At 44.8% G+C, this 25,600-nt stretch overlaps 1 protein-coding gene across 11 annotated transcripts; it reads right to left on the bottom strand.

The window, feature by feature from the left end:
• Positions 1 to 28: 28 nt before the first annotated feature.
• Positions 29 to 25,122, bottom strand: ankrd44 (ankyrin repeat domain 44). 11 transcript variants are annotated; one of them, XM_048239321.1, is made up of 29 exons: positions 24,659 to 25,122; positions 20,084 to 20,167; positions 19,408 to 19,486; positions 18,939 to 19,009; positions 17,458 to 17,658; positions 15,762 to 15,849; positions 15,247 to 15,389; positions 14,753 to 15,001; positions 14,169 to 14,247; positions 13,796 to 13,910; positions 13,217 to 13,299; positions 12,385 to 12,502; positions 11,752 to 11,820; positions 11,201 to 11,341; positions 10,829 to 10,888; positions 9,872 to 9,937; positions 9,266 to 9,377; positions 8,576 to 8,647; positions 7,985 to 8,186; positions 6,619 to 6,706; positions 6,205 to 6,322; positions 5,639 to 5,867; positions 5,268 to 5,355; positions 4,540 to 4,623; positions 4,289 to 4,434; positions 3,806 to 3,888; positions 3,414 to 3,496; positions 3,049 to 3,140; positions 29 to 2,337 (listed from the first exon to the last, which is right to left on the bottom strand). In XM_048239321.1, exons 1-29 carry the CDS (start codon positions 24,683 to 24,685, stop codon positions 2,087 to 2,089), a joined length of 3,321 nt encoding a protein of 1,106 aa, XP_048095278.1. In that variant the 5' UTR covers positions 24,686 to 25,122; the 3' UTR covers positions 29 to 2,086. The 11 variants fall into 11 exon arrangements, with proteins under 11 accessions (XP_048095278.1, XP_048095280.1, XP_048095279.1 ...); XM_048239323.1 differs by having other exon boundaries at positions 12,385 to 12,448; XM_048239322.1 differs by having other exon boundaries at positions 14,753 to 14,965.
• Positions 25,123 to 25,600: the final 478 nt, after the last annotated feature.

Here is a 25,600-nt window from a genome sequence, read left to right as displayed (position 1 = left end):
GTACATCATATTTGGTCAAAGACAGACATTTAATTCAATCAAATTTTAATATCATTATATACTTATAAAACACAAACCTCAGCTGACACAGCCCTCAGCATTTTGGTACTGCATCAGGAACTGGCATGAACATCTGGTACACACAAGATTGTCACAAATGGCAAAAAAAAAAAAGCTTTCTCTGGTATAATACTGCTAGTTCCACCCACACTCAGTATCTGCATCACACCACTTCATAAACTCAACATGTCATATTCATATTTCTTATCAAATTTGTAAGAACTTCTGTGCTTTTTGCTATAAAAGAAAGGAAAAGTGGTATTTCAATCTGTGCAAGAGAATGGGGTTTAAGAGTGAAAACACAACATTTTTACACACATATCGCATACACACACACACACACACACATACTCACAAGCACATGGAAAATGACCTAGTTCTGTTAGGTGTATTGCACTCATACACACACACAGTGGCACACACCACTTGACATAGAAAACATGCCGACATAGTAAGGCGAGTTTCAGCTGATTGACTTGACAAACTGAGTGGGCCAATCTTAAATCGTGCCAGCTCTCATTTCTCATCTTCACATTGCATTACCAGCACCTCAGTCAGGTAAAGAAAAGATCAAATGTTTTTTTTTCTCTCTTTCCAAGTACATGAACTAAAGTACAAAATTAATATAACAAGGCACTGGACAAGTTTAAGACGTTCCCATTGATGACCAAGGAATGACCAGAATTAAGACAGACACAGGGGACGAGAGGGAGGAGAGCATGATGAGGGAGTAGTTGAGGTCTCGGTCACACGTCCCGTTTTAACCCTTCACCGCCCTCCTCCTCCTCACGCTGGAGAGCCGGCAGTTGTACCATTGTGTAACATTAAGGAATCTGCATTCAAGTTGTCCCTTAGAGTACCTTCACTTCACTTCAAACCAGACTCACAACAGAAGGTCAACCTGCATAATGTGAGCTAGTTGTGTAACTAGTTATAACACTGTCAGTGGACAGAGGAGTTTTTAGCGACTAAGGGTTTCATGAAGCCTCATAAGTCATGTGTCAGACTCTAGGCCCAGACACAGGCAGGACCCATGCCAGCTCCTCAAGAGCCTGGCTGGGGGCATTTGACACTTGATTAAACAAACATACTGTATCTTTTACAGTAGCAGGACCTGTGTCAGATTGGCTTGATAGTTACAAGTATTGCCAGTTTATACAAAAAATCTTTACATTTCATACAAAATGAATTGTCAACATTTTTTTAAGTGCTAAAATACTTGATGTTGAAGTACTTGACGGAGGTCTGGCAGGATAGCAGCCCTGGTTCGGGCCCTCGCCTTGTTAATACACAGTCCTAAGGAGGATAGACCTGTCTATGTTCCACTGCATCTCTCAATGGTCCCTGATGAAGACTAAAGGTGAGGATATCTTGAGGCAGACGCTGTCCACTACCTATGAGCTAGTCAGATCAAGCTTTGACACACAGTTGATATTTGCACCATTTTTTTTTTCTTGAAGTGCTAAATAGCTTTTTTTTTTCCTTCATATTATTTTCATCACCTTGATGTTTCCTTTTTTAATCCATGTGAAAATTATAAGCTTTCGTTACCCTGAGAAAAAAAAACAGGTACAAATTTTGCACAAACACATGGTTTTGCTAGCTCTGGTCCAATGAGTAAAATCTAGTTGATATTGTGCTTTGACAATCCACAAGCTAGAAACATGGCATACCAAACCATGCCCAGTATTCACTGCATGTGGTAATATGTTGGCAAATGTCAATATTTGGTTAAGTTCACTCATTTTTTCTACAATTTTCTTCACAATCTACATATCTCTTCTTCACTCAAAAAATAAAAACATTTAATGTCTTTAAAAAAAAATAGATGTTATCAAAATGGATTGTACCGTGTTCAGTCTTGCCTCAAACAGAAAATAAAACCAAACAAATCATTCTGCACACTTTTAAAATGAATGTAAGAGGCAAGTGACAAAACAACTACACACAGGGGGGGACTACGGTCTGGATTGGTACTTCTTGTTGATATTGTTGTTATGGGTGGGGGGGTCGAGGGATCTGGAGGTCAAAAGGTTTCCGAGTCGGAGTCGTTCTCCGTCGTGCCCTCGCTGGAGGGTCCGGCGGAGCGGTTGCGTGGGCTGCGGGGCGCCCCCTGGTGGCCGGCTTTGGTGGGCAGCGGCAGCATCCTCAGGAGGGCACCTGGGGAGGGGGCTCCGGAACTGCAAGGGGAGCAGAAAGGCATCATGGAAGCCAGAATGAGAGCCAGGCAGTCGGCTACCTCTCTGCTTGGAGCGCAAGCCAGAGCAGGAGTGAGACCTAGGGGGGCAGAGAGAGACGGAAAGAGAGGGAGAGAGAGAGGAAGGGAGGGACAGAAAGAAAGGAAGGGAAAGAAAGAGAGAAGGTGGAGAGAGAGAGAGAAAGAAATAGAAAGAAAGGAAGGGAGAGAGAGAGAAGGGAAGAAAGAGAGAGGGAGAGATTGATAGAAAGACAGGAAGAAAGCGAGAGAGAGAAGGAAAAGCCCAAGGCAGGGAGCAAAAGGAAAGCCAGAAACCAAAAGGGGAAAGAGGAGAGGGAGAGGGGAGGCACGGAGACAAAGGACAGTGCGGGGGGTGGGGGTGAAGGGGAGGAGAAGGCAGCATTCCATTAGTACACAGGCCGACGCGACGAGACAGCAGCAAAAAGAAAACAAACAAAACAACAAACAGCTGTGAAGGATGCAACACACAACACACAGGCCTGGCCTTCAGCAGCGCCAACACACTGACTGAAAAATGTTTGATTCTTTTTTTTTTTTTCATTTTTCAATTTCTTTCTCTTTCAAGTCAGGTTTTGAGAAATGAGAAATGGGAGAGGGGGGATAGGAGGAGAGGGCAACAGCAATGCACTTGGACGTCTGGAAAACCTCGAGGCAGCCAGACAAGCATGCAGCTAGAGGGGTCAAGAGTTCACACTCTTAGACGCCCACTGGCAGCCAGGGGCAGGGCAGAGGAGCGGGAGGCTGTCAGCCAGCCAGCCAGTGGGACGTACCGTTCTCATCCAGAACCTCCACACTAGCCCCCCGGGACAGCAGCGCCTGAACCACCTGCTTCAGACCACTACGCGCAGCCTGGTGAAGAGGCCTACGACAGGACAGGAAGGGAGAGAGTGGTGCTTTAGGAATCACTTCATTTGAACATGTATACGTCTACATTTTGCATTTTGCAAGAAACATTAAGAGAACATTGATATTACTGGGTTATAAAACAGAGAGAGAGGATAGAGAGAGGAATTCTTTAAAATAAACAGCAAAATAATTCAACCCATAAATGCATGGCAGCTATGTCTTTTTATGAGAGCTTGAGTGAGTCATTCCAAACAGTGAAAGAGTGATTGACAGCTGAGACAGCACGTACGTCTGTAGGGCAGTATTAGTGGCACTGATGAGGGAGGGTTCTGTCAGCTTCTCCAGTATAAATAGTGCACAGTCCTCCCTTCCCTGAAACACAAGCACTTCATTAGAAACAACACATCACATTCAACACTGCATTCAACGCTCACATTTCCATGTAATTTTATAGGAACTGGTTTTTATCCATATTATATATATCAACAGAAAAACTATTGAAAATATATACTGTTGGGGATTAACACCTATGACATTTGGTGCTATTTGGGGAAGCTAAACCCATTGATTTGTGGAAAAACACACAAATGCACAGTTCACATATTACAGTTTTTAAAAAAAGTCTGTGGTCATTCAAGGCTGCCCCCCTTACCAATCCTCACAGTGCAGGAGGACACTCACCTTACTGCAGGCCAGGTGGAGTGCTGTGTTCCCACTCTGGTCAGTCAGGCTGAGGTCGGCCTTCACGCTAGTGAGCAGAGCCTCTGCAGGACAAAAACAAGAAATCAACTGTTAGACTCAAAGTATGGGGATCAAGCAATGATGGTATAATCTATATAAGGTATAATAAAATGGCAGATAAGATGTTACAAATGAATAGACACACCATACTTAGCTTTCATTTTATAGGGGACTTCATGAAGGAGTCACAGCACAAAGACTGTTCTAACTGTTGGGAAACCTTGTCCTTACTAATGCTAGTAAAGTTCCAGTCGCTTAGTATGGACCAAATGGTGATGCCATCCTGTACCAGGCTTACAGCCTCTAGGATTGGTTTAAATTAATATTTACAGAGTAAAAGTTGTGTGTGTGTGTGTGTGTGTGTGTGTGTGTGTGTGTGTGTGAGAGAGAGAGAGAGAGTAACTGAGGGGAGTGATACAGTACCTACGGCACCAACCCTGCCCCTCTCCGCTGCCATCATCAGAGCGCTGAGTCCTGATTGGTCCACGGCGTCCACAGGAGCATCATGGGCCAGGAGCAGCTGGACACAGTCAACATGCCCCGCAAACGCGGCAGCATGGAGAGGAGTCCTGAGGGAAACAGAGAGATGGAGGTCTGATTCCGTGCTCCGTCAGGTAACCACACTACCTGTAAATCATTATATTGGATAAAGGTCATGGTTATGGCACACGTACCGGCCCTTGGCGTCCAGACAGCTGACGATGTCAGAGCCTAGAGCCTCCAGGAGCAGAGTAGCACATGGCTCATGGTCATTTAGCCTGAGAGAGTGAGAGGACAGAGCAAACTTTGAACACTCGGAAAACAATAGGATGGTCTTTAAACAGAGAGATAGATGGTAGAGGGAAGATAGATAGATAGATAGATAGATAGATAGATAGATAGAGATTCAGACAACACACACACATTCAATAACAGCAGAAAAGGTAATTAAAGTATATAATATAAAAACACAACTAAGCAATAAGGACAGTAGAAGATAAAGATAAACTAAACTAAATATACTAAAATACAAAATATACTAACTAACACTTAATCTAAATCCATTCTAAAAAACAGTAACCACATAGTGGTGATTAATCAATCAAGAGGCACTTGCAATGACTGAGGCAGGGACTGAGCCTGTGATTCTCTGTGCATAGTAAGGTAAGGTAAGGTAAGGTAAGGTGCTCTGTGTGAGTGAGTGCAATGGTGATAGTGGTCATGGTGATAGTGCAAATGAGTAAGTTCAACAGTGCAACAATGCAGAAATGGTACAAGGTAAAGAGACACAAACAATGGGATGTTCCACAGGTAGAAGGTGTAGAACGTTGAGAGAGAGGGGGGCGGGATTATTTGGAGAGGGACCAAGAGATGAGGTGAGGAGCATAGCACCTGCAGAGACGCTGGGGGGGGGCGTACTCACACAGCACAGTGGAGAGGAGTGAAGGGGTTCCCATCGAAACTCCGGAAGCCTTTCTGCTCCAGCAGCACCTCCACACAGCTTTCATGTCCTGAGACACAATACACATTTACCACATCAGAGGAGCAGAGAGAGAGAGAGAGAGATGGGAACAGGGATAGAGATAATGTTGGGTTAGCAATGTTGTTCCATAGATCTTCATCCACGTTCATTGGCCTCCTGTTGTCCCAATGCACTGTCCCAACACTTTATGAACTTCTACAAATCTTAAAAATGTATTTTGTTGAATTTACTTAGATCTGCGGACTGGCAGTGAGATGCAATGCATGTTGACATTTACAATTGATTACACGGAATCCAACACTAAGGCTCACCATTGTAGCAGGCCCAGTGCAGGGGTGTGTATCCATGGCGATCGCGGAAAGCGGAGGGCTGGGGGAGGGGCGGCTCGCCACAGGCGATGCTGAGCAGCTCACTCAGCCAGGAGGCGTGACCTCGCGCCGCCGCCAGGTGCAACGCCGTGCGGCCTCGAGAGTCGCCCAGCAGCACCGACGCCTCCTGCTCCAGCAGACACTGGACACACTCCTCCTGACCGCTCAGCAACTGGACAGGAGAGGGAGGGGGAGAGAAGAGTGGACGAAGAGAACAAATGAGCCATGTGGGAGGGAGGAGGAGAGACCGACGGAGAGAGAGAAAATCAAAAGGATATCATGAGGGCGGGAAAGAGAAAAAGACAGAAAGGAGGGAAAAAAAAAGAGAGGAAGGTTGAAATGAGAGAGGGAGAGAGCTAACGGAGTTCAATTACTTGTCAGTTCCTCCCTCTGGCAAGCACTCCATCAAGCACTCAGACAGCAATAATGTTGGGGGGAAAAGACATACAGAGAGAGAGAGAGAGAGAGAGAGAGAGAGAGAGAGATGAGAGGTGAAGGAGTGGACTCACCCCCAGGTGGAGAGCAGTGAGGCCCTGGTTGTCGGCTAGGTCCACTCCTGCCTCCCGCTCCAGCAGCAGAGACACGGCGTCAACATGTCCCCCCGCCACAGCCAGCATCAGGGGGGTCCTGCACACACACACAATATTATTAATATATCTGAACCATTGATAGAAAGAACGACGATACTGAACCACTGCAAAACGAATCATTTTAAAGCATGACATGACCACGGTAAAAGCAGTGTTGAATGAGCATTAACATAATTATGGCCTACCTAAATGTTTCAGGTATTTCAGTATTTCAGACCAACTACGTATTATTTTAATGAATTTAAAACTTGTTCAGGCCTAAAATCCATATGATCAAATTTGAGACTTTAAAAAAAACAAAACCCTGTATAATAGTGGGTGGAGTGCACTTACTGTCCCTGAGAGTCGGTCGCATCCACCAGGTCTGCGTTATCAGAGTCCTCCAGCAGGAGGCGCACACAGGATGTGTGTCCGTTCATCACTGCAACACCACATAGGAAACAACGGCCAAAAAATAACACGATTGTAAAAAACGTAAAGAATTATTTCCTGGCAAAACAGCATTCTAATATAATTCCTTTGTTTCATGCAGAAACAAACTGATCCATTCATGTGTCACACACCATATCAGCCCCTAAGGAAGGACTTGTTTACAGAAGCTAACGAATCAGTAATGGCATGCTGCTGGTCAGCTGATGTTAGCCTTGTTAAGTTGTCTGTCGCCAGTTACAAGCTGAGCGTGGCTTTCCACTTAGTTCCATGACTCACATGCCAACATGATGCTGAAAAATGAAGCAGTTTACTGCCATGGGACAGTGGGCAGGAGGAGCCCATACAAACAAACACACCAGCATGTGTAGCTCAGACAGAGACTGCACCTCCTGACACCTCCTATTACACATGAGGACATTTTTGCAGTCTTGTCTTAATCCATGTAGCCTACTGGAAAGCGGTCCTTCATTCTGTTACTGTATGAGGACATTTTTGCAGTCTTGTCTTAATCCATGTAGCCCTACTGGAAAGCGGTCCTTCATTCTGTTACTGTATGAGGACATTTTTGCAGTCTTGTCTTAATCCATGTAGCCTACTGGAAAGCGGTCCTTCATTCTGTTACTGTATGAGGACATTTTTGCAGTCTTGTCTTAATCCATGTAGCCTACTGGAAAGCGGTCCTTCATTCTGTTACTGTATGAGGACATTTTTGCAGTCTTGTCTTAATCCATGTAGCCTACTGGAAAGCGGTCCTTCATTCTGTTACTGTATGAGGACATTTTTGCAGTCTTGTCTTAATCCATGTAGCCTACTGGAAGCGGTCCTTCATTCTGTTACTGTATGAGGACATTTTTGCAGTCTTGTCTTAATCCATGTAACCTACTGGAAAGCGGTCCTTCATTCTGTTACTGTATGAGGACATTTTTGCAGGTTACATTAACTTTCATTTGTCTTCCAATACATGCTGCACCTAATAGAGTTGTACAGCTGTATATCTCTGGGTAACCAGACCCATGACTAGGCGAGTAGGCGCTACTGTGGTCACCTGCAGTATATGGGCGTGTAGTTGCAGGGAATGACTAAGTGCTTCTGTGGTCACCTGCTAGGTGTATATGGGCATACGGCGCTAGTGTGTGGTCACCTGCTAGGTGTATATGGGCGTGCAGCGCTAGTGTGTGGTCACCTGCTAGGTGTATATGGGCGTGCAGCGCTAGTGTGTGGTCACCTGCTAGGTGTATATGGGCGTGCATCGCTAGTGTGTGGTCACCTGCTAGGTGTATGGGCATGCGGCCGCGGGGTGTGTCCGTGCTTCGGGGCGAGGCCCCGTGGCTGAGCAGAGTGAGGGCGCAGTCAGTGTGGCCCCGGAGGGCTGCCAGGGCCAGTGGCGTCCGGCCCAGCTCGTTCCTCTGGTCCACCTCGCTAGGACGCTCCAACAGCACCTCCAGAGCCTGCGCATGGCCGTGATATGCCTACATAGACATTTCAATTATTTGTTTTGATTGACAGATAGGGTGCATATCATCAATAAACAGTATGAACAGTGATTTTGTAGCTATAATAACCTCTTTTTTCAATGGAAAATATGATGCCCACACATGAGTGCATACAAATACAGTAAACAGGCAAAAGGTATGCAAATACAATAGAGGTTCATTAAACCGGAAGTTTAAACCTATAAGTAAGAGGCTGTAAGATAACTCTGAGATCAAAAAAAATATGAAGGTAGACAAAATAATTGCTTGGAGAATGGCAAATAATGCTACTTAATGTGCATAATACATTCATTATACCATTGATTGATAGATCTTTGTGTTTGCCTAGAGTAAACTAGGCAAAGGAAATATCAATGAGCACTCACGGCCAGGTGTAGGGGACTCCGTGATGCTGAGGCGTCTGTGTCTTCCTCATGGTTCTCATCACGGTCCAGAAGCTACCGATGCACAGAGAACAGTTATGGACTGTCTTACTTTATGACATAGTTACCACACATAACTACACCACAGGCTGTTTTTGTATATGAAATAGTTTAAACACATGATGTTTTGGGTGGAAAAGACTTTAACTGTCTTAAAATAGACTGAAGACATCTTTTGGACAACAGACTTTTATCCCTTTTTGCTTGTATAAATGAGAGCAACATCAGAGGATGCAGTGCAATAACAGCAAGCTTTTTGGCACTGCTTTTTAGGCAAGTTCTTTTTAGAATAAAAATCAAACTAACTAAATCAACTAACTAACTAATCAAACTAACTTTGGTGAGTCGTGCAGTTATTTTGATTCATTTTCTTACAAGAATAAAGAATGATGCCAGTTTTGACCAGTAGATGGAGCACCATTACAAACAGGTACAGATCACAACATTTTTCAACTGTAGCAATTTTGTTAATAGTGTAATTAGTGTTAATGGCTACGTTTATACATTTATATATTTATGACCCATTTCCACTTTTTTGCTCAAATGGCACAGATTGAATAAATGTCATCGCAGTGGCAATAAAACATATATTCCCACATTCCCACTTGTATGTGTTTGTGTGCAGTTTCTCACCAACTTCAGACAGTTTCTGTGGCCATAGGCTGCAGCATAGTGGACTGGACTGTAGCCCTGTTTGTCCTTCAGGGACGCCGTAGCCCCACTCTGCAACAGGAACTCTAGGCACCTAGGCAACCACACACACAGCTAATTATAGTTTCCTATCTCAAATAGGCGCCTCGGTGTGTATACCACACCATTGTGTGCATGTGTGTGTGTGTGTGTGTGTGTGTGTGTGTGTGTGTGTGCGCGTGTGCTTGTGTGTGTCCGTGTGTGTGCATGTGTGCGTGTGTGTGTGCATGCGTGAGTGTGCATAAACACTAAACATAAGCACACAAGGCAGATGCAAATCTATCTACTGGTGGATAGCACTGAGTTGGTCTAATTGCATTCAAACTACTTGTTATGTAACTAGCAGATAGCAGGAACCATTTCTCTGAGTCTGAGGGACCAGATACACTATACTGACATGCGAGAAAGAGAGAAGGACGAGGATAAATAAGTCTACTCCCTTCTTTATAGAGATGAAAGAAGAGAAGTTTAGAGAAGAGAAGAGAAAAAAGAAAGAAGAAAAGTTAAGAAGCCAAGAAAGGAGAAGTGAACAAGAGATGTTGAACTTACAGTGCAGCCTCTTTCTCCTTTTCCGCTTGGACCCCGTCACTCTCTGGTTCTAACACGACACGGCGCCTGCAGACAGGGTCAGAGTCAAGAACACATTTACACACATAAAAGACATAAAAACTTTATAAGCCAACCCATTAAAGCTGATACATGCACCTATGTGTCCATAGTTACAGTCTTTCCAGAAATAGAGATGTGCTGTCCTTATAGGGACACACATTACAGTCCTCATACAGACATGTTAAAGATTAGCTCAATATCTATGTATATGTATTAGCTCAATATCTGTATATGTATTAGCTCAATATCTATGCGTAAATGGAAACACGGGCAAAAATGCACATTTACAGTGGAGAGACATGAAGAAAGACACAATAGCTAAGTATACAATATATTTTTGAAGACACATAATGTGCATTATTGAACTTTTGAATTTGTAGCATTTCACTTAACAGGTATTATGATTTTTTAAAAAAAAATTTTTTAAAAGTGCAGTGCTGCTGCTACATCTTCCAGATGAGTTTAATGCAAACTGGTGTGCACTGGTAATTAATTATTTACTACAAAGTACTAACAGGGAGAGATTCAATGTCTCTTGTGAATAGCACACAAGTCTGAATTTAATTGGATAGCCAATCAATTCTGACATTTCTAAACTATTTTGATTAATTAGGCCTTCAACCCTTTGTTCTGCCGGTCATGTGGCCCAACAGCTGTCTCTGTTTAAAAATAAAAGCACTGCTGTATCCCTCCACACAGAATTTTAAAAATAGCTTTAAGTTGCCGTGGCAACAGCAGGTTAGGCAGGCCCTCTACTGGTTTAGAGTGTCTCTTGTTATGGAGAGAGAGAGCGTGTGTGTGTGTGTTTGTGTGTGTGTGTGCGAGCACGTGTGTGTGTGTGTGTGTGTGTGCGTGCGTGCATGTGTGTGTGTGCGTGTGTGTAGGAACCACATATACCTGCTCTTGTTGTGGGTTCTTGTTGTAGGTCGGACCAAAACACTGTGACCAGCCATACATCTAGATGATGTTTACATGTAAATAAAAAAGGCCAACCCATTAAAGCTGACCCATTCACTTCTGTGTTGGTAGTTATAGCTGACCCTGTCACCTGTGTTTTGGTAGCTATGGCTGACCTGTTTATGTGTGTTGGTAGTTACAGTCATAGAGAGTCACAGATTGAGAGATGTGCTGGCCTTACAGGGCACACATTACAGTCCTCATAAACCAAGGTGTGTTTGAGAAAGACATGGCATTCAGAGTGGGCCATACAGTTAATGCATAAGAACAGCCCTTTGGACACAAAGGTCAAAGATCATCTGTCTGGATTACCTCCTGTCAAGGTCAGAGGCAGCAGCGTAATGCAGAGGAGAGCGCCCCCACTGGTCAGTGGCATTGATGCAGGTGCCACACGACACCAGTGTTTCCAGGCACTGGAAGTGACGATTGGCAGCTGCGTAGTGGAGAGGGGTCCTGAAGAAACAAGCACACGCATATGGTCGACACGAACACACACACATGAACATCAAAGCTACACTGAGATGTTTCAAGTGTAGAGTTTTTGAATATTGAATCCACGAATTTGTCTTTTCTCTGATCACTCGCACACTCACTCATAAAAAAGCAGGACATACGGAAATAGCACAGCCAAATGAGGGCCAGAGTTTCTGCTTTCTGTGGGCTTTGATGTTCCCTATGCACCAAATTCTATTCCCCTTGTGCTTTTCGTCATAGCATGCACGGCACCTGCCTACATATCACCATGCCCACCTGCACATACATACAGAAACTATACTCACTAATACACACAGACACACACACACACACACATTCACAAGCGCACGCGCGCACGCACGAACACACACACACACATGTCCACTAACCTGCCACAGTTATCTCGCCGGTTGTGATCAGCACTGCTACTGAGGAGCAACTTCACACACTCTACATTACTAAGAGAGAGGGGGTTAAGGGGAGCAGAGAGGAATAGACAGGGTTGAAAATAAAACATGTACTCTAAACATGTCAACTAAGGCAGACCATCAAAATAGTACAGACACACTGACACACTGACACATACACTCTATAACTCTCTATCTATCTATCTCTTGCACACACACACACACACACTCTCTCTCTCTCTCTCTCTCTCTCTCTGACTGACAGACACACACACACTCTCTCTCTCTCTCTCTCTGACTGACAGACACACACACACACACACACACTCTCTCTCTCTCTCTCTGACTGACAGACACACACACACACACACACACACACACACACACACACACACACACACACACTGACTGACAGACACACACACTCTCTCTCTCTCTCTCTCTCTCTCTCTCTGACTGACAGACAGACACACACACACACACACACACACACACACACACACTCTCTCTCTCTCTCTCTCTCTCTCTCTCTGACTGACTGACAGACACACACACTCTCTCTCTCTCTCTCTCTCTTACTGACAGACACACACACACACACACAGTAATCCTCACCCCCCAGCAGCCGCTGCGTGCAGACAGGTCCTCCCCAGGCTGTCGGGGGTGTCTATCTGGAAGCCTGCAGACAGGACCGAGTCATTACTGAGGGGGCACATTATGCTATACCTCCGCCCTGAGGGACAGAGGGAGGGATGGAGGGAGGGCATGGAGGAGAGAAGAGGATAGTGCACAGCCAGACCAAGAGGAAAAGGAGGACACAGGACACGCGACAAAGGGAGGGAAAGAGAGAGGGAGGGAGGGAGGGAAAGAGGGACAAAGAGAGTTGGAAAGAGAGAGACGGGTGTTAGTGCAGAAGGGGAAAAGTTCAACAGAGAACAGGAACAGACACAGGCATGTACAAGGTGCTGCAGGCAAGACGATGTGCTAAACCTCATCACAACAGACGCACAAGGACAAGTATTCTCTCTACCTACAGACACAATCACAGCCTAAACTGCTGGTGATACAGGGGGTGTACACAGACAAGGCAGTCAAAGGAGATTTGTTGTACACAGATGAAGACAAAGACCAAATGGTTGCCCCGGACCCACAGAAATATATGCAAAGACGTTTCCATCACAGGGTCTAACGTTTATATTTGTTCAGGTTTATGCAGTACTGGTAGTCTCAGTAATGCTGCCATATCAACACAAGAAATAAACATTAGAACTGTTATCTCCGTTATTAAGAAATGCTTCAGATTAGCCTACAACACAAACCCTGTGGCTTATTTCAGCTCTATGTGAAAATCAGCCCCTCCCCTTTGATCTACCGATAGCCAACAGAGACTTCAGAAGAAATTCCTTGGCAGTTTTCACAGCTGTATGACCCCACTGACCCCTGGTACCTGAGGAGAGAAGCTTCCGGCAGCAGTCAGCGTGGGCGTTTAGTGCCGCCAGGTGTAAGGGGAACATCCCATGCACCCCTCGCCTAAACGGGAACAGAAACAGGAATCTGTTTTTAAAAAGACTCATCCACTGGGAGTTCCTTAAAACCCCGAGGGTGACAGTGCTGCTGTAACACTGATGCAACGGTGATCAAAATTAAAATAGCTGTCTTACAGTTAAAAGTCAGATCTATTAAAAACAGCACAGATTAGTGGGGAAAAGTTGCATACTCATAAATGGTATGTCAACAGATCTATAAACACACTAATGGCAAGACAATACAATTATACATTGATCTCTCTCTCTCTCTCTCTCTCTCTCTCTCTCTCTCTCTCTCTCTCTCTCTCTCTCTCTCTCTCTCTCTCTCTCTCTCTCTCTCTCTCTCTCTCTCTCTCTCTCTCTCTCTCTCTCTCTCTCTCTCTCTCTCTCACACACACACACACACACACACACACACACACACACACACACACACACACACACACACACACACACACACACACACACACACACACACACACACACACACACACACACACCTGGTGATGTCAGCTCCACTGGTGATGAGTGTGTTGATGAGGAGTTCATGGCCGTAGCGGGCAGCAATGTGCAGAGGAGTATTTCCATCCTTGTCCATACAGTCTATCTCTCCACCTGATATCACACATCAGCACGATATCAAACAATGGACATATATATATATAATATATAATATATACTCATTCATTCACTTCACATTAACTATGTGCAAGATTCAAGTACACATCACAATATATGTTTACATTCTATAACATAACTACAACATACTATCATATAGTTATGATCATGACCTTGTGATGCATTTCCTACATCAACTATCACAGACAGAGCATGTGCACTGTGCATTGCACGTTAAACACACACATATCTCACCGTTCTGGATGAGAGTCTGGGAGCGTGTGAAACGCCCGTGAACAGCAGTCATGTGGAGAGGACTCTTCCCATCACGACTCTGAGAGAAGACACAATTACACCGAGGCCACCCAAGAGAAATATGAGTGAACACAACAGCAAAAACCTCACAGCATGACGGCCAAGGAGGGAAGAGAAGAATGAGACTCGGCAAGAGGAGAATTTGGCAAAGAGAAGTTGACTGCAAGGTCACCAAATAAGGACAATACCCAGTACCCAGACAAGCATGGAGACACAGCAGGAGTTCACACCAACCCCGTGTCCAGAACATCTACTCGTCCACTACATAGTGCACTGCATAACTATAGGGTGGTTATGCACCGTAGAGTGCATGACTATGAGTATCCTATATGTGGTGAATGTGTGGATGTCCTTAACAAAGGCCAAGACAAGCCTCCATAGATGTCCTGAGACAGCTCACACATACATCCCACCCAGGGGTCAAGATGTACGTATTAACAACACGGCACACTCACTGGCATTCCCACCCAGGGGTCAAAATTTACTTATTAACGACAAGGTGGACACACAGGTATCCCACTCACCTGTACATTGACATCAGCTCCGTTGTTGACCAGGAACTCCAGGCAGAGGGCGCCGTGCGTGGAGGCGGCAGCGAAGTGTAGCGGTGTGAAGCCCTTGTTGTTGGGCTGGCTCACGTTGGCGCCGTAGTCGATGAGCTCGCTCACCACCGCGTCCTGCCCGTTGAAGCAGGCCACGTGCAGCGCCGTGTTGCCGAACGCGTTCGCCTCGTCAATCTGCGTGTCGTCCATGGTCGCGGGAAGAGGGGCGTTCAGCAGGGGCAAAGGAGAAGTTATAAGGTAAAGGCTTAGCAGTCAAGATTTTGCATGTGCTGTATGTATACACAAATAGCATATATACTGTGACTGTATACAGATGTATGTGTGTGCGTGGAAAAACCTGTATAAGTGAATGCATCTCTACATGTTGTATGCAGATGTCTGTTTTGAGATGTCAGGTGTTTAACCCATGTGTTGTATGTGTGTAATATATGTGTTCCCACAGCTCCTTCAGCTACCTCCACGGCCAGGTTGAGCAGGTGCTTAACCACGGCGATCTGACCGTTGGAGGCTGCAGCGTGGAGGGGGGTGTAGCCTCGCTTGTCCTTACAGCTTATCTCCGCCCCCTGGCTCACCAGCAGACATACCACATCCAGGTGACCTGTTTCAGCCAAGCACGATCAGTCACCATCATGACTAAGCACCAGGGATGTCAATACTCAAGACTTCTGTTCTATTAGACTCTCGGTAACTCGCTTTGTTTTGAGGCAACTGTTTCTGTTTGCACTTAGGCAAAAATAACATAAAAAATAATTTGCTTAATACTATGAATTAATATGCTATAAAAACTATTATGCTTAATACAGATTCTATTGTTGCCATCTATATCCAACAAAGTAAAACAATGCAACACAGTAATACACTAGGAACTAATTTGGTACAGGTATTGGCCATTTAATTCAACTGGAAACTGAATTTGATCCTTAGAGTGCTAATCAAAACAAATATCTCCTCCTTTCTCTCAGCCACTTACCCATGTATGCAGCCCAGTGAAGTGCACGGCCATCTTTCTTATCAAAGGCATTTATGTTGGCCCCTTTAGCTAGCAGCAGGCTTACCATCTAAGACAGAAATATGGGAAAATGAGTGTGGCAAACTCTCTCTTGTCTCTGTCACCAAGAAATGGTGACAGAGAGGAGAGAGAGAGGGAGAAAGAAAGCAGGAAAGAAAAAAGAAAAAGAGAGAGAAGAGAGAGAGAGAGAGAGAGAGAAAGAAAGCTTAAAAGGGAGTGAGAGGGGCTGATGGACCAGGCACAGCAGGCGAACAGTTGTGAGTCAGAATGCGTCATGTTCTGCCTGTTTCTTAAGAGTATGTGTGTGTGTGTGTGTGTGTGTGTGACAGAGATTATCTATTTGAGAATGCGTGGGAGTCTGTGTGGGCATAAGTGAATGTGCATAGGTGTATTTACTTGTGTGTATGTTTTTATGCATACGTGGGCGAGTCCCAGTTTTTTTTACTACAACACTGCTCTGAATCCACTGAGAGATGACAAAGCATCGGCCTACATGAATCCGAAAGATTTAGTCCACTACAAAAAAAACACATCACCCAAGGGAGTGTCTTTCCATATAAAGAGGTTAAATGTACATTCCACAAACCACCAACGCTCATATGAGTTAAAATGAGTCTCCAGACCAGGATAGAAAAGTGACTCAGCTGAATCTGTGCTGACCTTCATCAAATACACCCGTTAGAGAACAAAATCCGATAACAAATCCTGGTCCTCTGACGCAAAACAAAGCAAACTAATCCCTCAACAGCAGATAAATTAATGTCAAACGATGGAACTGCTTGCTGAGAACATGCAACCAAAGATGTAATTCATTGAAATGCAACTTTCTTAAAGTCCCAAATATGTGTTCTATGAGTGTCACATCACAGAAAAAAGGTGTCTTGAACCACCAAGACAAATCTGAATGAATGACACCATAGCCAAGTATACTAAATTAGGTTTCAAAATCATGTAAAAATGGGCTATATATTCTTATCTCCAATGTGTGGACAGGTCGGCTGACTGTGCTGAAGCTGTACCCAATCTGTTGCCCTTCTCCATTGTCCTACCACACGTTGCATTCTCTAAACCAGCTGATTCTAATTAGCACAACTCTTCAGCCAAATAGATGAGCTAATTAGTGACCACACCTGTGTTAAGGCAAACTCCCACTGGCGGCGTCTGACGCGCGTCAAGTGGCGCCAAACTTAAGAACTCCATTATTTTTACCGGAGCAAAGCAAGGTGTTTCCAAACAAACCCACAATTTTGGTTTACACGATCTTTTAAATTCTGGCATCCAGGGAAGATAGATTTAGAATACGAAGGTATGGCAGACACTCCAGACAGACAAACACCCGACACAAACCTTCCCTGTCTGTCCACAGAGGTCAAAAACTCATACCACATATTTGCTCCAACCATTCACTAAACCAGCTGATCCTAATTAGCACAACCATTCAGCCAGTAAGTCAGCGAATCAGTGACATCACCAGTATTAAGTACATAGGCAGAGGAATACATGACAGGACCCAACAAGCCACACACCGTCACAACCACATGTGAATGAAAAGGCCTGTGTTGCTCTCCACAGACTACTGTCCAGTGGAAGTGTCATGAACTGAATAAACACATGCGTCTACTGCAGAGCATTACTACTATTACTGCTGCAGCGCTACCTCGGTGTGGCCGTTGAGAGCGGCGTGGTGCAGGGCGGTGCGACCCCCGCGGTCCGACACGTTGACGCTGCTCAGCAGCGGGATGATGACCTCAGCGCAGCGGAGCGCTTTGTTGGCGGCGGCGACGTGCAGCGGTGTCTGCCAGTTCTTGTCGCGGGCATTCACGTCAGCAGAGTGGCGGATCAGGACCCGCACAGCCTCCTGAGGGGACAGAGAGAAGCACACAGGCTGGGCATCATGAACACCTATACACATGTGTAATGTGTGCAACTACCACACAAGACGTGTTCTACCAACACCAAAATATACACATATTATTCATCTAATGTATCCTTTACATTATGTGAGCATTGATGTGAGCAAGTAGCCCTCTACTTGAATTTTTCAGTATCAAACACACCAAATTATATTGACCATGATTCCATTTGTACAAGCAATAAAAGGGGGAAATATCCAAGGGGGTGAATATTTTTTATAGCCACAGTACTACACAAAACATGTTCTACCAACGCCAAAATGTACAAAAGTGCTAGACATATTACTCATGTAATGTATCCCTCACATCATGTGAGCAGATAGCCTTCTACTTGAATTATAAAGTATAATACATTATATCATAGCATACAGCCATACACACAATGATATGTATATAAAGATATCAAAACACAGAGAAGGACGTGTGGCTCAAAGTCACATTTCAAACATTGTTATCATCTTATGTTTGCTGCTGAGATAACCTGATTAAAATCTTCCGGTACGCAGAGACAGCACCTTGAGACCTGCCTACCATGTACTGAACAGTGGAGACCATGAGGGGGAGACCACCCCCATCCCGTTCACTCCCAAAATAAAACTGCTATGTGAAAGACAAAATAGTTTACTTGTCTAAAGTAACAAAGTTCCACAGAAGCGTCTTTGAATGAAGAAAGTAATTATGGTGTATCTTCAGTGGAGTTACTGTAATGCAAAACTTGTTTTTTTTTTATCGTTCTCTTTCAATTTCTGCAGTGTAGGCCTACATGTTACATGTTACAGGTTACACCTACTTCCCAAATCACAAATACCGGTATGCTCAATTTCAAAGAGAACTCTTAATCGGTTCACTGTCTCATTTTTACTCTCCTGTGTTTCTCTAGTTCATGTGAATGAAAAGGGATCTTTGTATTGGTGTGGTTCTCAGCAGAGCTACTCATGGTGCTGAGCAGCTAAGTTCCTCTCCAGCTTTGGTTTCAGAGTGAGTAACACACTTCCTCCACTTGTGCAAAAGTATAAGAGTGTGCTTGTGAGTGTCTTTCTCTCTCTGTGAGTGTGTGTGTGTGTGTGTGTGTGTGTGTGTGTGTGTGTGTGTGTGTGTATGAGTGTGTGTGTGTGTGTGTGTGTGTGTGTGTGTGTGTGAGAGTGTGCGTGTGTGTGTGAGAGTGTGCGTGTGTGTGAGTGTGTGCCTCTGTGTGCATGTATGTGTGTGAGATTTTGAAACCAACCTCACTACGGGATGCCACAGCCCTGTGGAGAGGAGTGAGCCACATGTTGTCTTTGGCATTGACCCGTGCTCCTGGGATGGAGAGAAAGACAGACAGAGAGAGAGAGAGAGAGAGAGACAGACAGACACACAGAAAGAGAGAGAGAGAGAGACCACTTTGAATAAGCTGTGTGAAAGGGCAGATAGCAGTGCCTACACGGAAATTTCAATAAGCCCCTACGAGCACATGCATGCATTGCTTTTAACAGACACACTCATTTTCAGCTGACCACAAACTCGTGTTCAAGACTTAATCCTGAACTTTGAACAATGCTAGTGTCTATAAGCTACAGACAGTATACAGGCTTAGCCTCTTATAGTAACCAGCTCCTACTGACACAGCTGCGCTGGGCTGCTGGCTGAAGCCGCAGTACTTTATCCCATTAGAGCAGAGACCAGGAGGCTTTTAAACGGGCAAAACAGGTTCTCACCAGACAGGATGAGCAATTCTGTGATCTCTGCATCACCGACGAAAGCCGCAGCATGGAGCGGCGTTCGCTTCTCTGTGTCCTGCGAGAGAGGAAGCATGAGGGGTAGAGAGAGACAGAGACAGAGACAGAGAGTGATAGATAGATAAGGACAAGGACATTGACAGCAATGGCAGTTTCCATTGAGATCAGACAATAGGGCCTAAAGGTTTGTTACCACGTAATAATTTATCACTCTACACAGAACACAATGTGCTGACCATTCCTCTATCAGAGAGAAAGAGAACGTCAGTCAGACGTCAGATAAACAAAACAAAAAACTACAAAGAGATACACAACTGGGCCTCTGGCATACAGTAGATGGCTCTAGCTGATAGTGAACGTGTCCACGTGCAACACTGAGGGCTCCTATCATAAAACAACTCAGGGGATGGACGATGAGACAATTCTCCCCAAAGACAGGAAACCCCTGCTAGACAAAATATTCCATTCAGAAATAACACAAACAAAACCACAACACAAACTAGCCTTGCATTCCTCATTTTTTCATATAGAACTAAGCCTCTTGTTAACCCACTGACTATACTTTTTTCTCTGCCATCGGGGTCCCTTCAGCGACACGACAGGAACTGATGTGTCAGGATAAGATAAGGTGAAGGCTATAAAAAGCAGGGCTCACCAGAACATTGATGTCCTCAGACTTGTAGATGAGCATGCGAATCTCCTCAGGGTCTCCATTGAAGATGGCCTGGACAAGAGGAGGCTGGGTGGACAGAGAGACACACGGAGGAACGTCAGCTTTTTTTGATTGCCTTTTTTATTTTTATTTCATATACATGTTATCATAGATAAGTTCAGGGGATAAGGGCAGAGGTTACATTTTGATCACTTTTGTATGATTTGTATGAGCGTTTTGTCCAGTGTGCAGTAACTGTTAACAAGATGCTGCTTTTTACATTACATAGAAATACACCATAATATTTTTACTCTACACGGTTTTTACAAAATTACTTAAAGCATGTGGCATGTGAATATGAACCATTAATTCTCACATAATGTTTAATTCCTTAATTTCAGAAATAATGTGGCTTTCAACCAAACACTGTTTTTTCTTTGACAACCAAAACATGGAAAAAGGCATGGTGTGTTGTTTTCAAGCAAGTTGCTTATCTTGCCCCATCAAAACATAGCTTTCCTGTCTCGTAAACGTCTCCTCAAAACCAGAGACATACCACCATGAGGGTGGAGATTATCAATATTTTTCATCTACATATTGTCATCATCTTCTTGGTCTTCAGAGAAACCAGGACAGTAAAGCCGTGTTGTAGGCAGTGCCAAACAGGAAGTCATGAAGCACATACTGCAAACGCTACAACAGAGCCAGACTGGGTGTACTGCTAAACATCCAAAATGTACATTTTCGGTCTAACTTCATGACTTGGAAAAAGATGACAGGAACTCTGTCACAAAGAACAGTTTAAACAGGAACTACCAAGAACCACATGTTAGCGTAAGTGTGTGCTCACTGCTCCTTTTGTACAGGGCTTGTGTAATGATATTTATCTCCCTGAAAGCTATTCAATATCCAGCTTCCATTGAAGTAAAAGAGCACAAAAGGTAGACCATCACACCTACTTTAGGGGCCTACAGCTCCCATAGCAACTCCCTACACACAAGCAAAAACACAATCTTAGAAGGACACACACACACACACGCACACACACACATACACACACACACACACACGCACACGCACGCACACACGCACACACACACACACATGCACGCACACACACACACACTTCCTGTTACTTTCTTTTGCATTTTCGGAGATGACAAAGAGGAAGCTTGGCGCATTTTCACTTCCGCTTCGCATGAGATGCACACATTCAGGCCCAACGCCACCCACCTCATGAGACCAGAGATGATGACAAATGAACATGGGGCAGAGGCCTGTTCACGAGGGCCCATCTACTGGTTTCCACTGAGGGGGGGAGAAGTGGAGAGAAATGGGGGAAGAGAAGTGGCACCTCTAGACACGCATGTAAGGATGAGGCTCATCTCACCAGGCCCATCTACTGGTTTCCTCTAAGGGGGAGAAAAGTGGAGAGAAAAGTGGCTACCGGTAGACACGCATGTAAAGATGAGGCTCATCTCACTCCACCATCATTAGCGGCACAAACATATTCATTTCCGCCATGAAACGTGAGGATTGATTTTGGTGTGATGATGCAGCTCTGGCACTCAGGAGGATGGGGCCCTTTTTATAGTTGATCACGGGTGAGATTCAAAAAGGTAAAACTATATATAAGGTCCGCAGGCTAGCATCATATCTGAATCACCCGAAGGGTCGGACCTCCGTTTGACAAACCTCCGCATATACTGCGGAGGTCGTGTCTGAAAGTGGCTATTGATTCTTATGGGTAAAACTAGACAGTGGTGTACTGGGAGAAGTTGTGGAGACTTCAGCTGACGCACAGCGTGCCAAACTCCCATCAGCTCCCAGACTCTCTCACTGCTTCGCCACTCACGCCTTCACTAGCTCTCTTTTGTCTCCTTTTCAACACACACACACACACACACACACACACACACACACACACACACACACACTGTCACACACACACACACGCACACACACACACACACCATTACAAGAGATCAGAACAGCTGGTTGTGGCCAACCGTGACAACACTGGTGTCGGTATAATAGAGCTGGAGACATGGGGGGGGCCATGCACAGAGGTGGGGGGTTTGGGGAGCTGGAGCTTGAAGGCTCTGTGCAGCCCATCACAAATGAGGACATTCCCCAGCCCTGCAGAAGACCTCCTTGGCAAAATCCAAAATCTCAAACACTGAGCTCATTGTTGCCTCAAAGAAAGAAAAAAAAACCAGCCCTCTCTCTCTGCCACCCCTGGGGGGCCAATGGACGTGCAGCAGAACTTCCCTTTCGGCCAATGAGCAGGGGGAGGCTTTTCTCCTCTTTAAACAATTAGGGCACTACAGACCCTGCCCCCCCTGTGTCATCTCCTCACAGTTGGGTACTCAGGAACCAATTGAAGGCCCCCTTCCCTCTCTCTCTCTCTCTCTCTCTCTCTCTCATCATGGAAGCACTCACTCGCTCGCTCAGGCCTAGCGGCACAGAAATGAGAAGCTGCTGATGGTGCCCACTATAAATGAATTGCAGATTAAAATCTGACTGCGCGTGACTGTGTTTACCCTCAACTTCTCCTGCACCTTGGACAGAGTCAGGGAGGAAGAGCGAGAGATAGGCCGTTTTTGTGGTTTTGTGAATGTGTGTGTGTGTGTGTGTGTAAGAATGTGTGTGTGTGTGTGTGTGTGTGTGTGTGTGTGTGTAAGAATGTGTGTCTGTGTGTGGATTGTTGTGTGGAGCTGATATCAGTACAAAAACATCAAGCAAAAACAACTAAGAATAAAACAGGAAGTATGCATACATTATGTCTATACTTACACAGAGCTCTCTCTTTCGACCTCTCGCTCTCCCTCTCCCTCTCCCTCTCTCTCTCTCTCTCTCTCTCTCACTCTCTCCCTCAACTTTGTGAACTCAAGAGGTCCAGTGGGATCAGAGGAAGATGGGGGATGTCAGATTGAACAACTTCCTGTCTTTTTTTCTCTCTGGGAACCAGCAGACTACAGACTGGACACATAATGATCACAAACAGCACGGCCATCTAGACACACTAGCTGCATTCCTCTGTACATATACAAAGTATAAACAATATGCAAAAATAACTCTGAAAAAAGAATCCATGTTGAACTGAGTGGAGAAATAGCTAATTCACATACAGGTTTATTAGCTGGATAAAATGACTACTGACATCATGCTGACTCAAATATGATGATGATACCCCATTCGAGTAACCACTGTGACAGATAATTATCAAGTACTTGCAGTTTCTGGGAAGGTTGCTATGTGTTATTTAGTGCAAGTTTTAGGGCAAGTGTTATTTAAATAAACTCCTGGTGTACCTACAAACTTTTCAATGCGTCGTTGTGTGAGTAAAGAACATACTGTAGAAGTTTCGTAACATTCAGGGCATTATTAGTAGGGTAATTTACGAGATAAAAGTTGGTTCCATTATGCCTGCAGAAACTCATTAGTGTCTGACAGCGCTACTCGACCAGGGTTCGACCAGAGAATGACTAATAAGGGAGATGGGCTCTGGTTCGACCAAGGGAAAACAGGTTCTGGGAGGGTGTTTGGCTCGGGGTCATGGTGCAAAGGACCCTAGGGTGAAATTACTCCGAACCATCGCTTTGAGTTGTGTGCTATTTCTGCTGTTCCGTGACTGGCTGTCACAAATGACAGCTAACCAAGCTAAATTCCATATCCTCCTCGTAGTCAGACTCAAATACAGGTTGTGTGAATATTCTGATGACACAGCACAGCAACATAATTCACACATTTTCCTTATGCTATTTCCCAATCTGTAAAGTTCTGTTTAGAATATTTTAGTCACGTCAATTGTGCAATGGTTTATTTGGTATGCCTAAACATTAGCCTATCCTTGAGGCGGCAATGACTAACCTTATTGGCTTGGAAAGTTAAATGGAAAAAGAGACCAAATTTACATAGGCTATAGCCTGCATAAGGAGTAGACATAGTCTAAGTAGGCCATCTGTTCGTGATTCAAGCATCCCGTGCCTGTAAGTCTGCATATTTACCAAACCCAGTCGAACAGGCTACAAACATTTCACTACATTTTGCATAGCCTAAAAAACTTAAAGGCTACGCAGTGCACACAAAAAACACTAAGTTTATGGCACAACGTTAACGTTAGCCATGGGCTAGGTTTATGGAAGAAGCGGAGGAAATCCCAGCGAATATGTCGTCATCGTTCAAAAAACTGCTGTGCAATTCCAGAGATTAAACAACACATGCACTACATAATTCGTTTAGTTCTATATGGCGTTGTCGTGAAGTCGTGAAGTCATGAAGTCGTGTCGTTGAAGGCTTTTGTTGTGCAGTCCCCTGATATGCTTTGAGATGCCCTGCATACCTCGAGTGGTGATGATGCGCAGCTACCCACGGCACCAGGAAATTTGCTCTTAAGTCTGGGCAGCTATTTATTGTGCAATAAATTATTTAGCAAACGTTACTTTGGGGAGAAGCAAGCCCTCATATAGGCTATTGTGTTTTCTAGACATAACCTACATAAACGCGCAACGGACACACAGTCAACAGCTATCAGGCAGAATGGGGTGATCCAAGAGAAATAAAACGAAAAAATACCTGATCAACGAGTTTAAGAACAGCCATATCTTGGTCAGCTGAAACGAAACATCCAAACTCCCGCTAGAATGACCAGATTGTATTAGGTTGGTGTGGCCTAAAGGCTACACGAGCTAGGTTTCCGGAACTGCAACAAAATATGGACTACCCTCTACCAGCTGTGAGAGGTGCCTCTGCGATGCGATCTTGGTATCAACAATGAATTTCCCAGTTGCAATGCAAGTCTTCTGGGCCCCGGCTATATCACAGCCATGGCCGGCTCCACCGACGCTATCTGCAGCCAGTGAGGCTCGTAGCAGCTGCTGCCCCGCCGAGTGGAGAGGAAACGGGCGACGGTGCTAGCAGCGAAAGCATTCATAAACAAAACGCATTTACAGCAGCTGGCGGCCAGCTCCGTTACATCAACGCACTCGCTTCGTGCCTCGCTACACCGTCCCTTTCCTATGTGTGTGCTCGTTCGCAACCACAGGAAGTAAGTTCTCTTTTCCCTCCCTCTAGCCTGACACAGGGCTGAGCTGTCATCGGCCCCGATGAGGCCAGCTACCAGCAAGCTCTCGCATCATTGCAACACTGATGCCCTCACGTGTTTTAAATACTGTAGGGTTGTTATAATCCGCTGTAATTTCATAAGGCTGTATCCTTTCAGTCATACGTCCATGAATGCTGGGAAGTGTAACCTGGTCAAAAAAGGAAAATATGCGTTGCACATAGTATTACTAGTTTTGTATGCCCTTGTTCATGTGTTTTGGTAGGACTTCACCTTGTTTTGAACATCTTGACATCTTGCAATGTTTGTAATAACAATACAGAGGTGTTATGTTTGACCTTCCACAGGCGCGCAAACACACGACACGCACAATGCACATTTATATTGTCACACATTATGCAAGTGCACACACACACACCCACACACACACACACACTGCAGGTGTATGACTTAGT

This window comes from Alosa alosa, chromosome 3, assembly GCF_017589495.1.
Source record: "Alosa alosa isolate M-15738 ecotype Scorff River chromosome 3, AALO_Geno_1.1, whole genome shotgun sequence".
NCBI classification, from domain to species: Eukaryota; Metazoa; Chordata; class Actinopteri; order Clupeiformes; family Clupeidae; genus Alosa; species Alosa alosa.
Note: the sequence above shows the minus strand (reverse complement) of the source record. Positions and strands in the feature narration are given on the sequence as shown.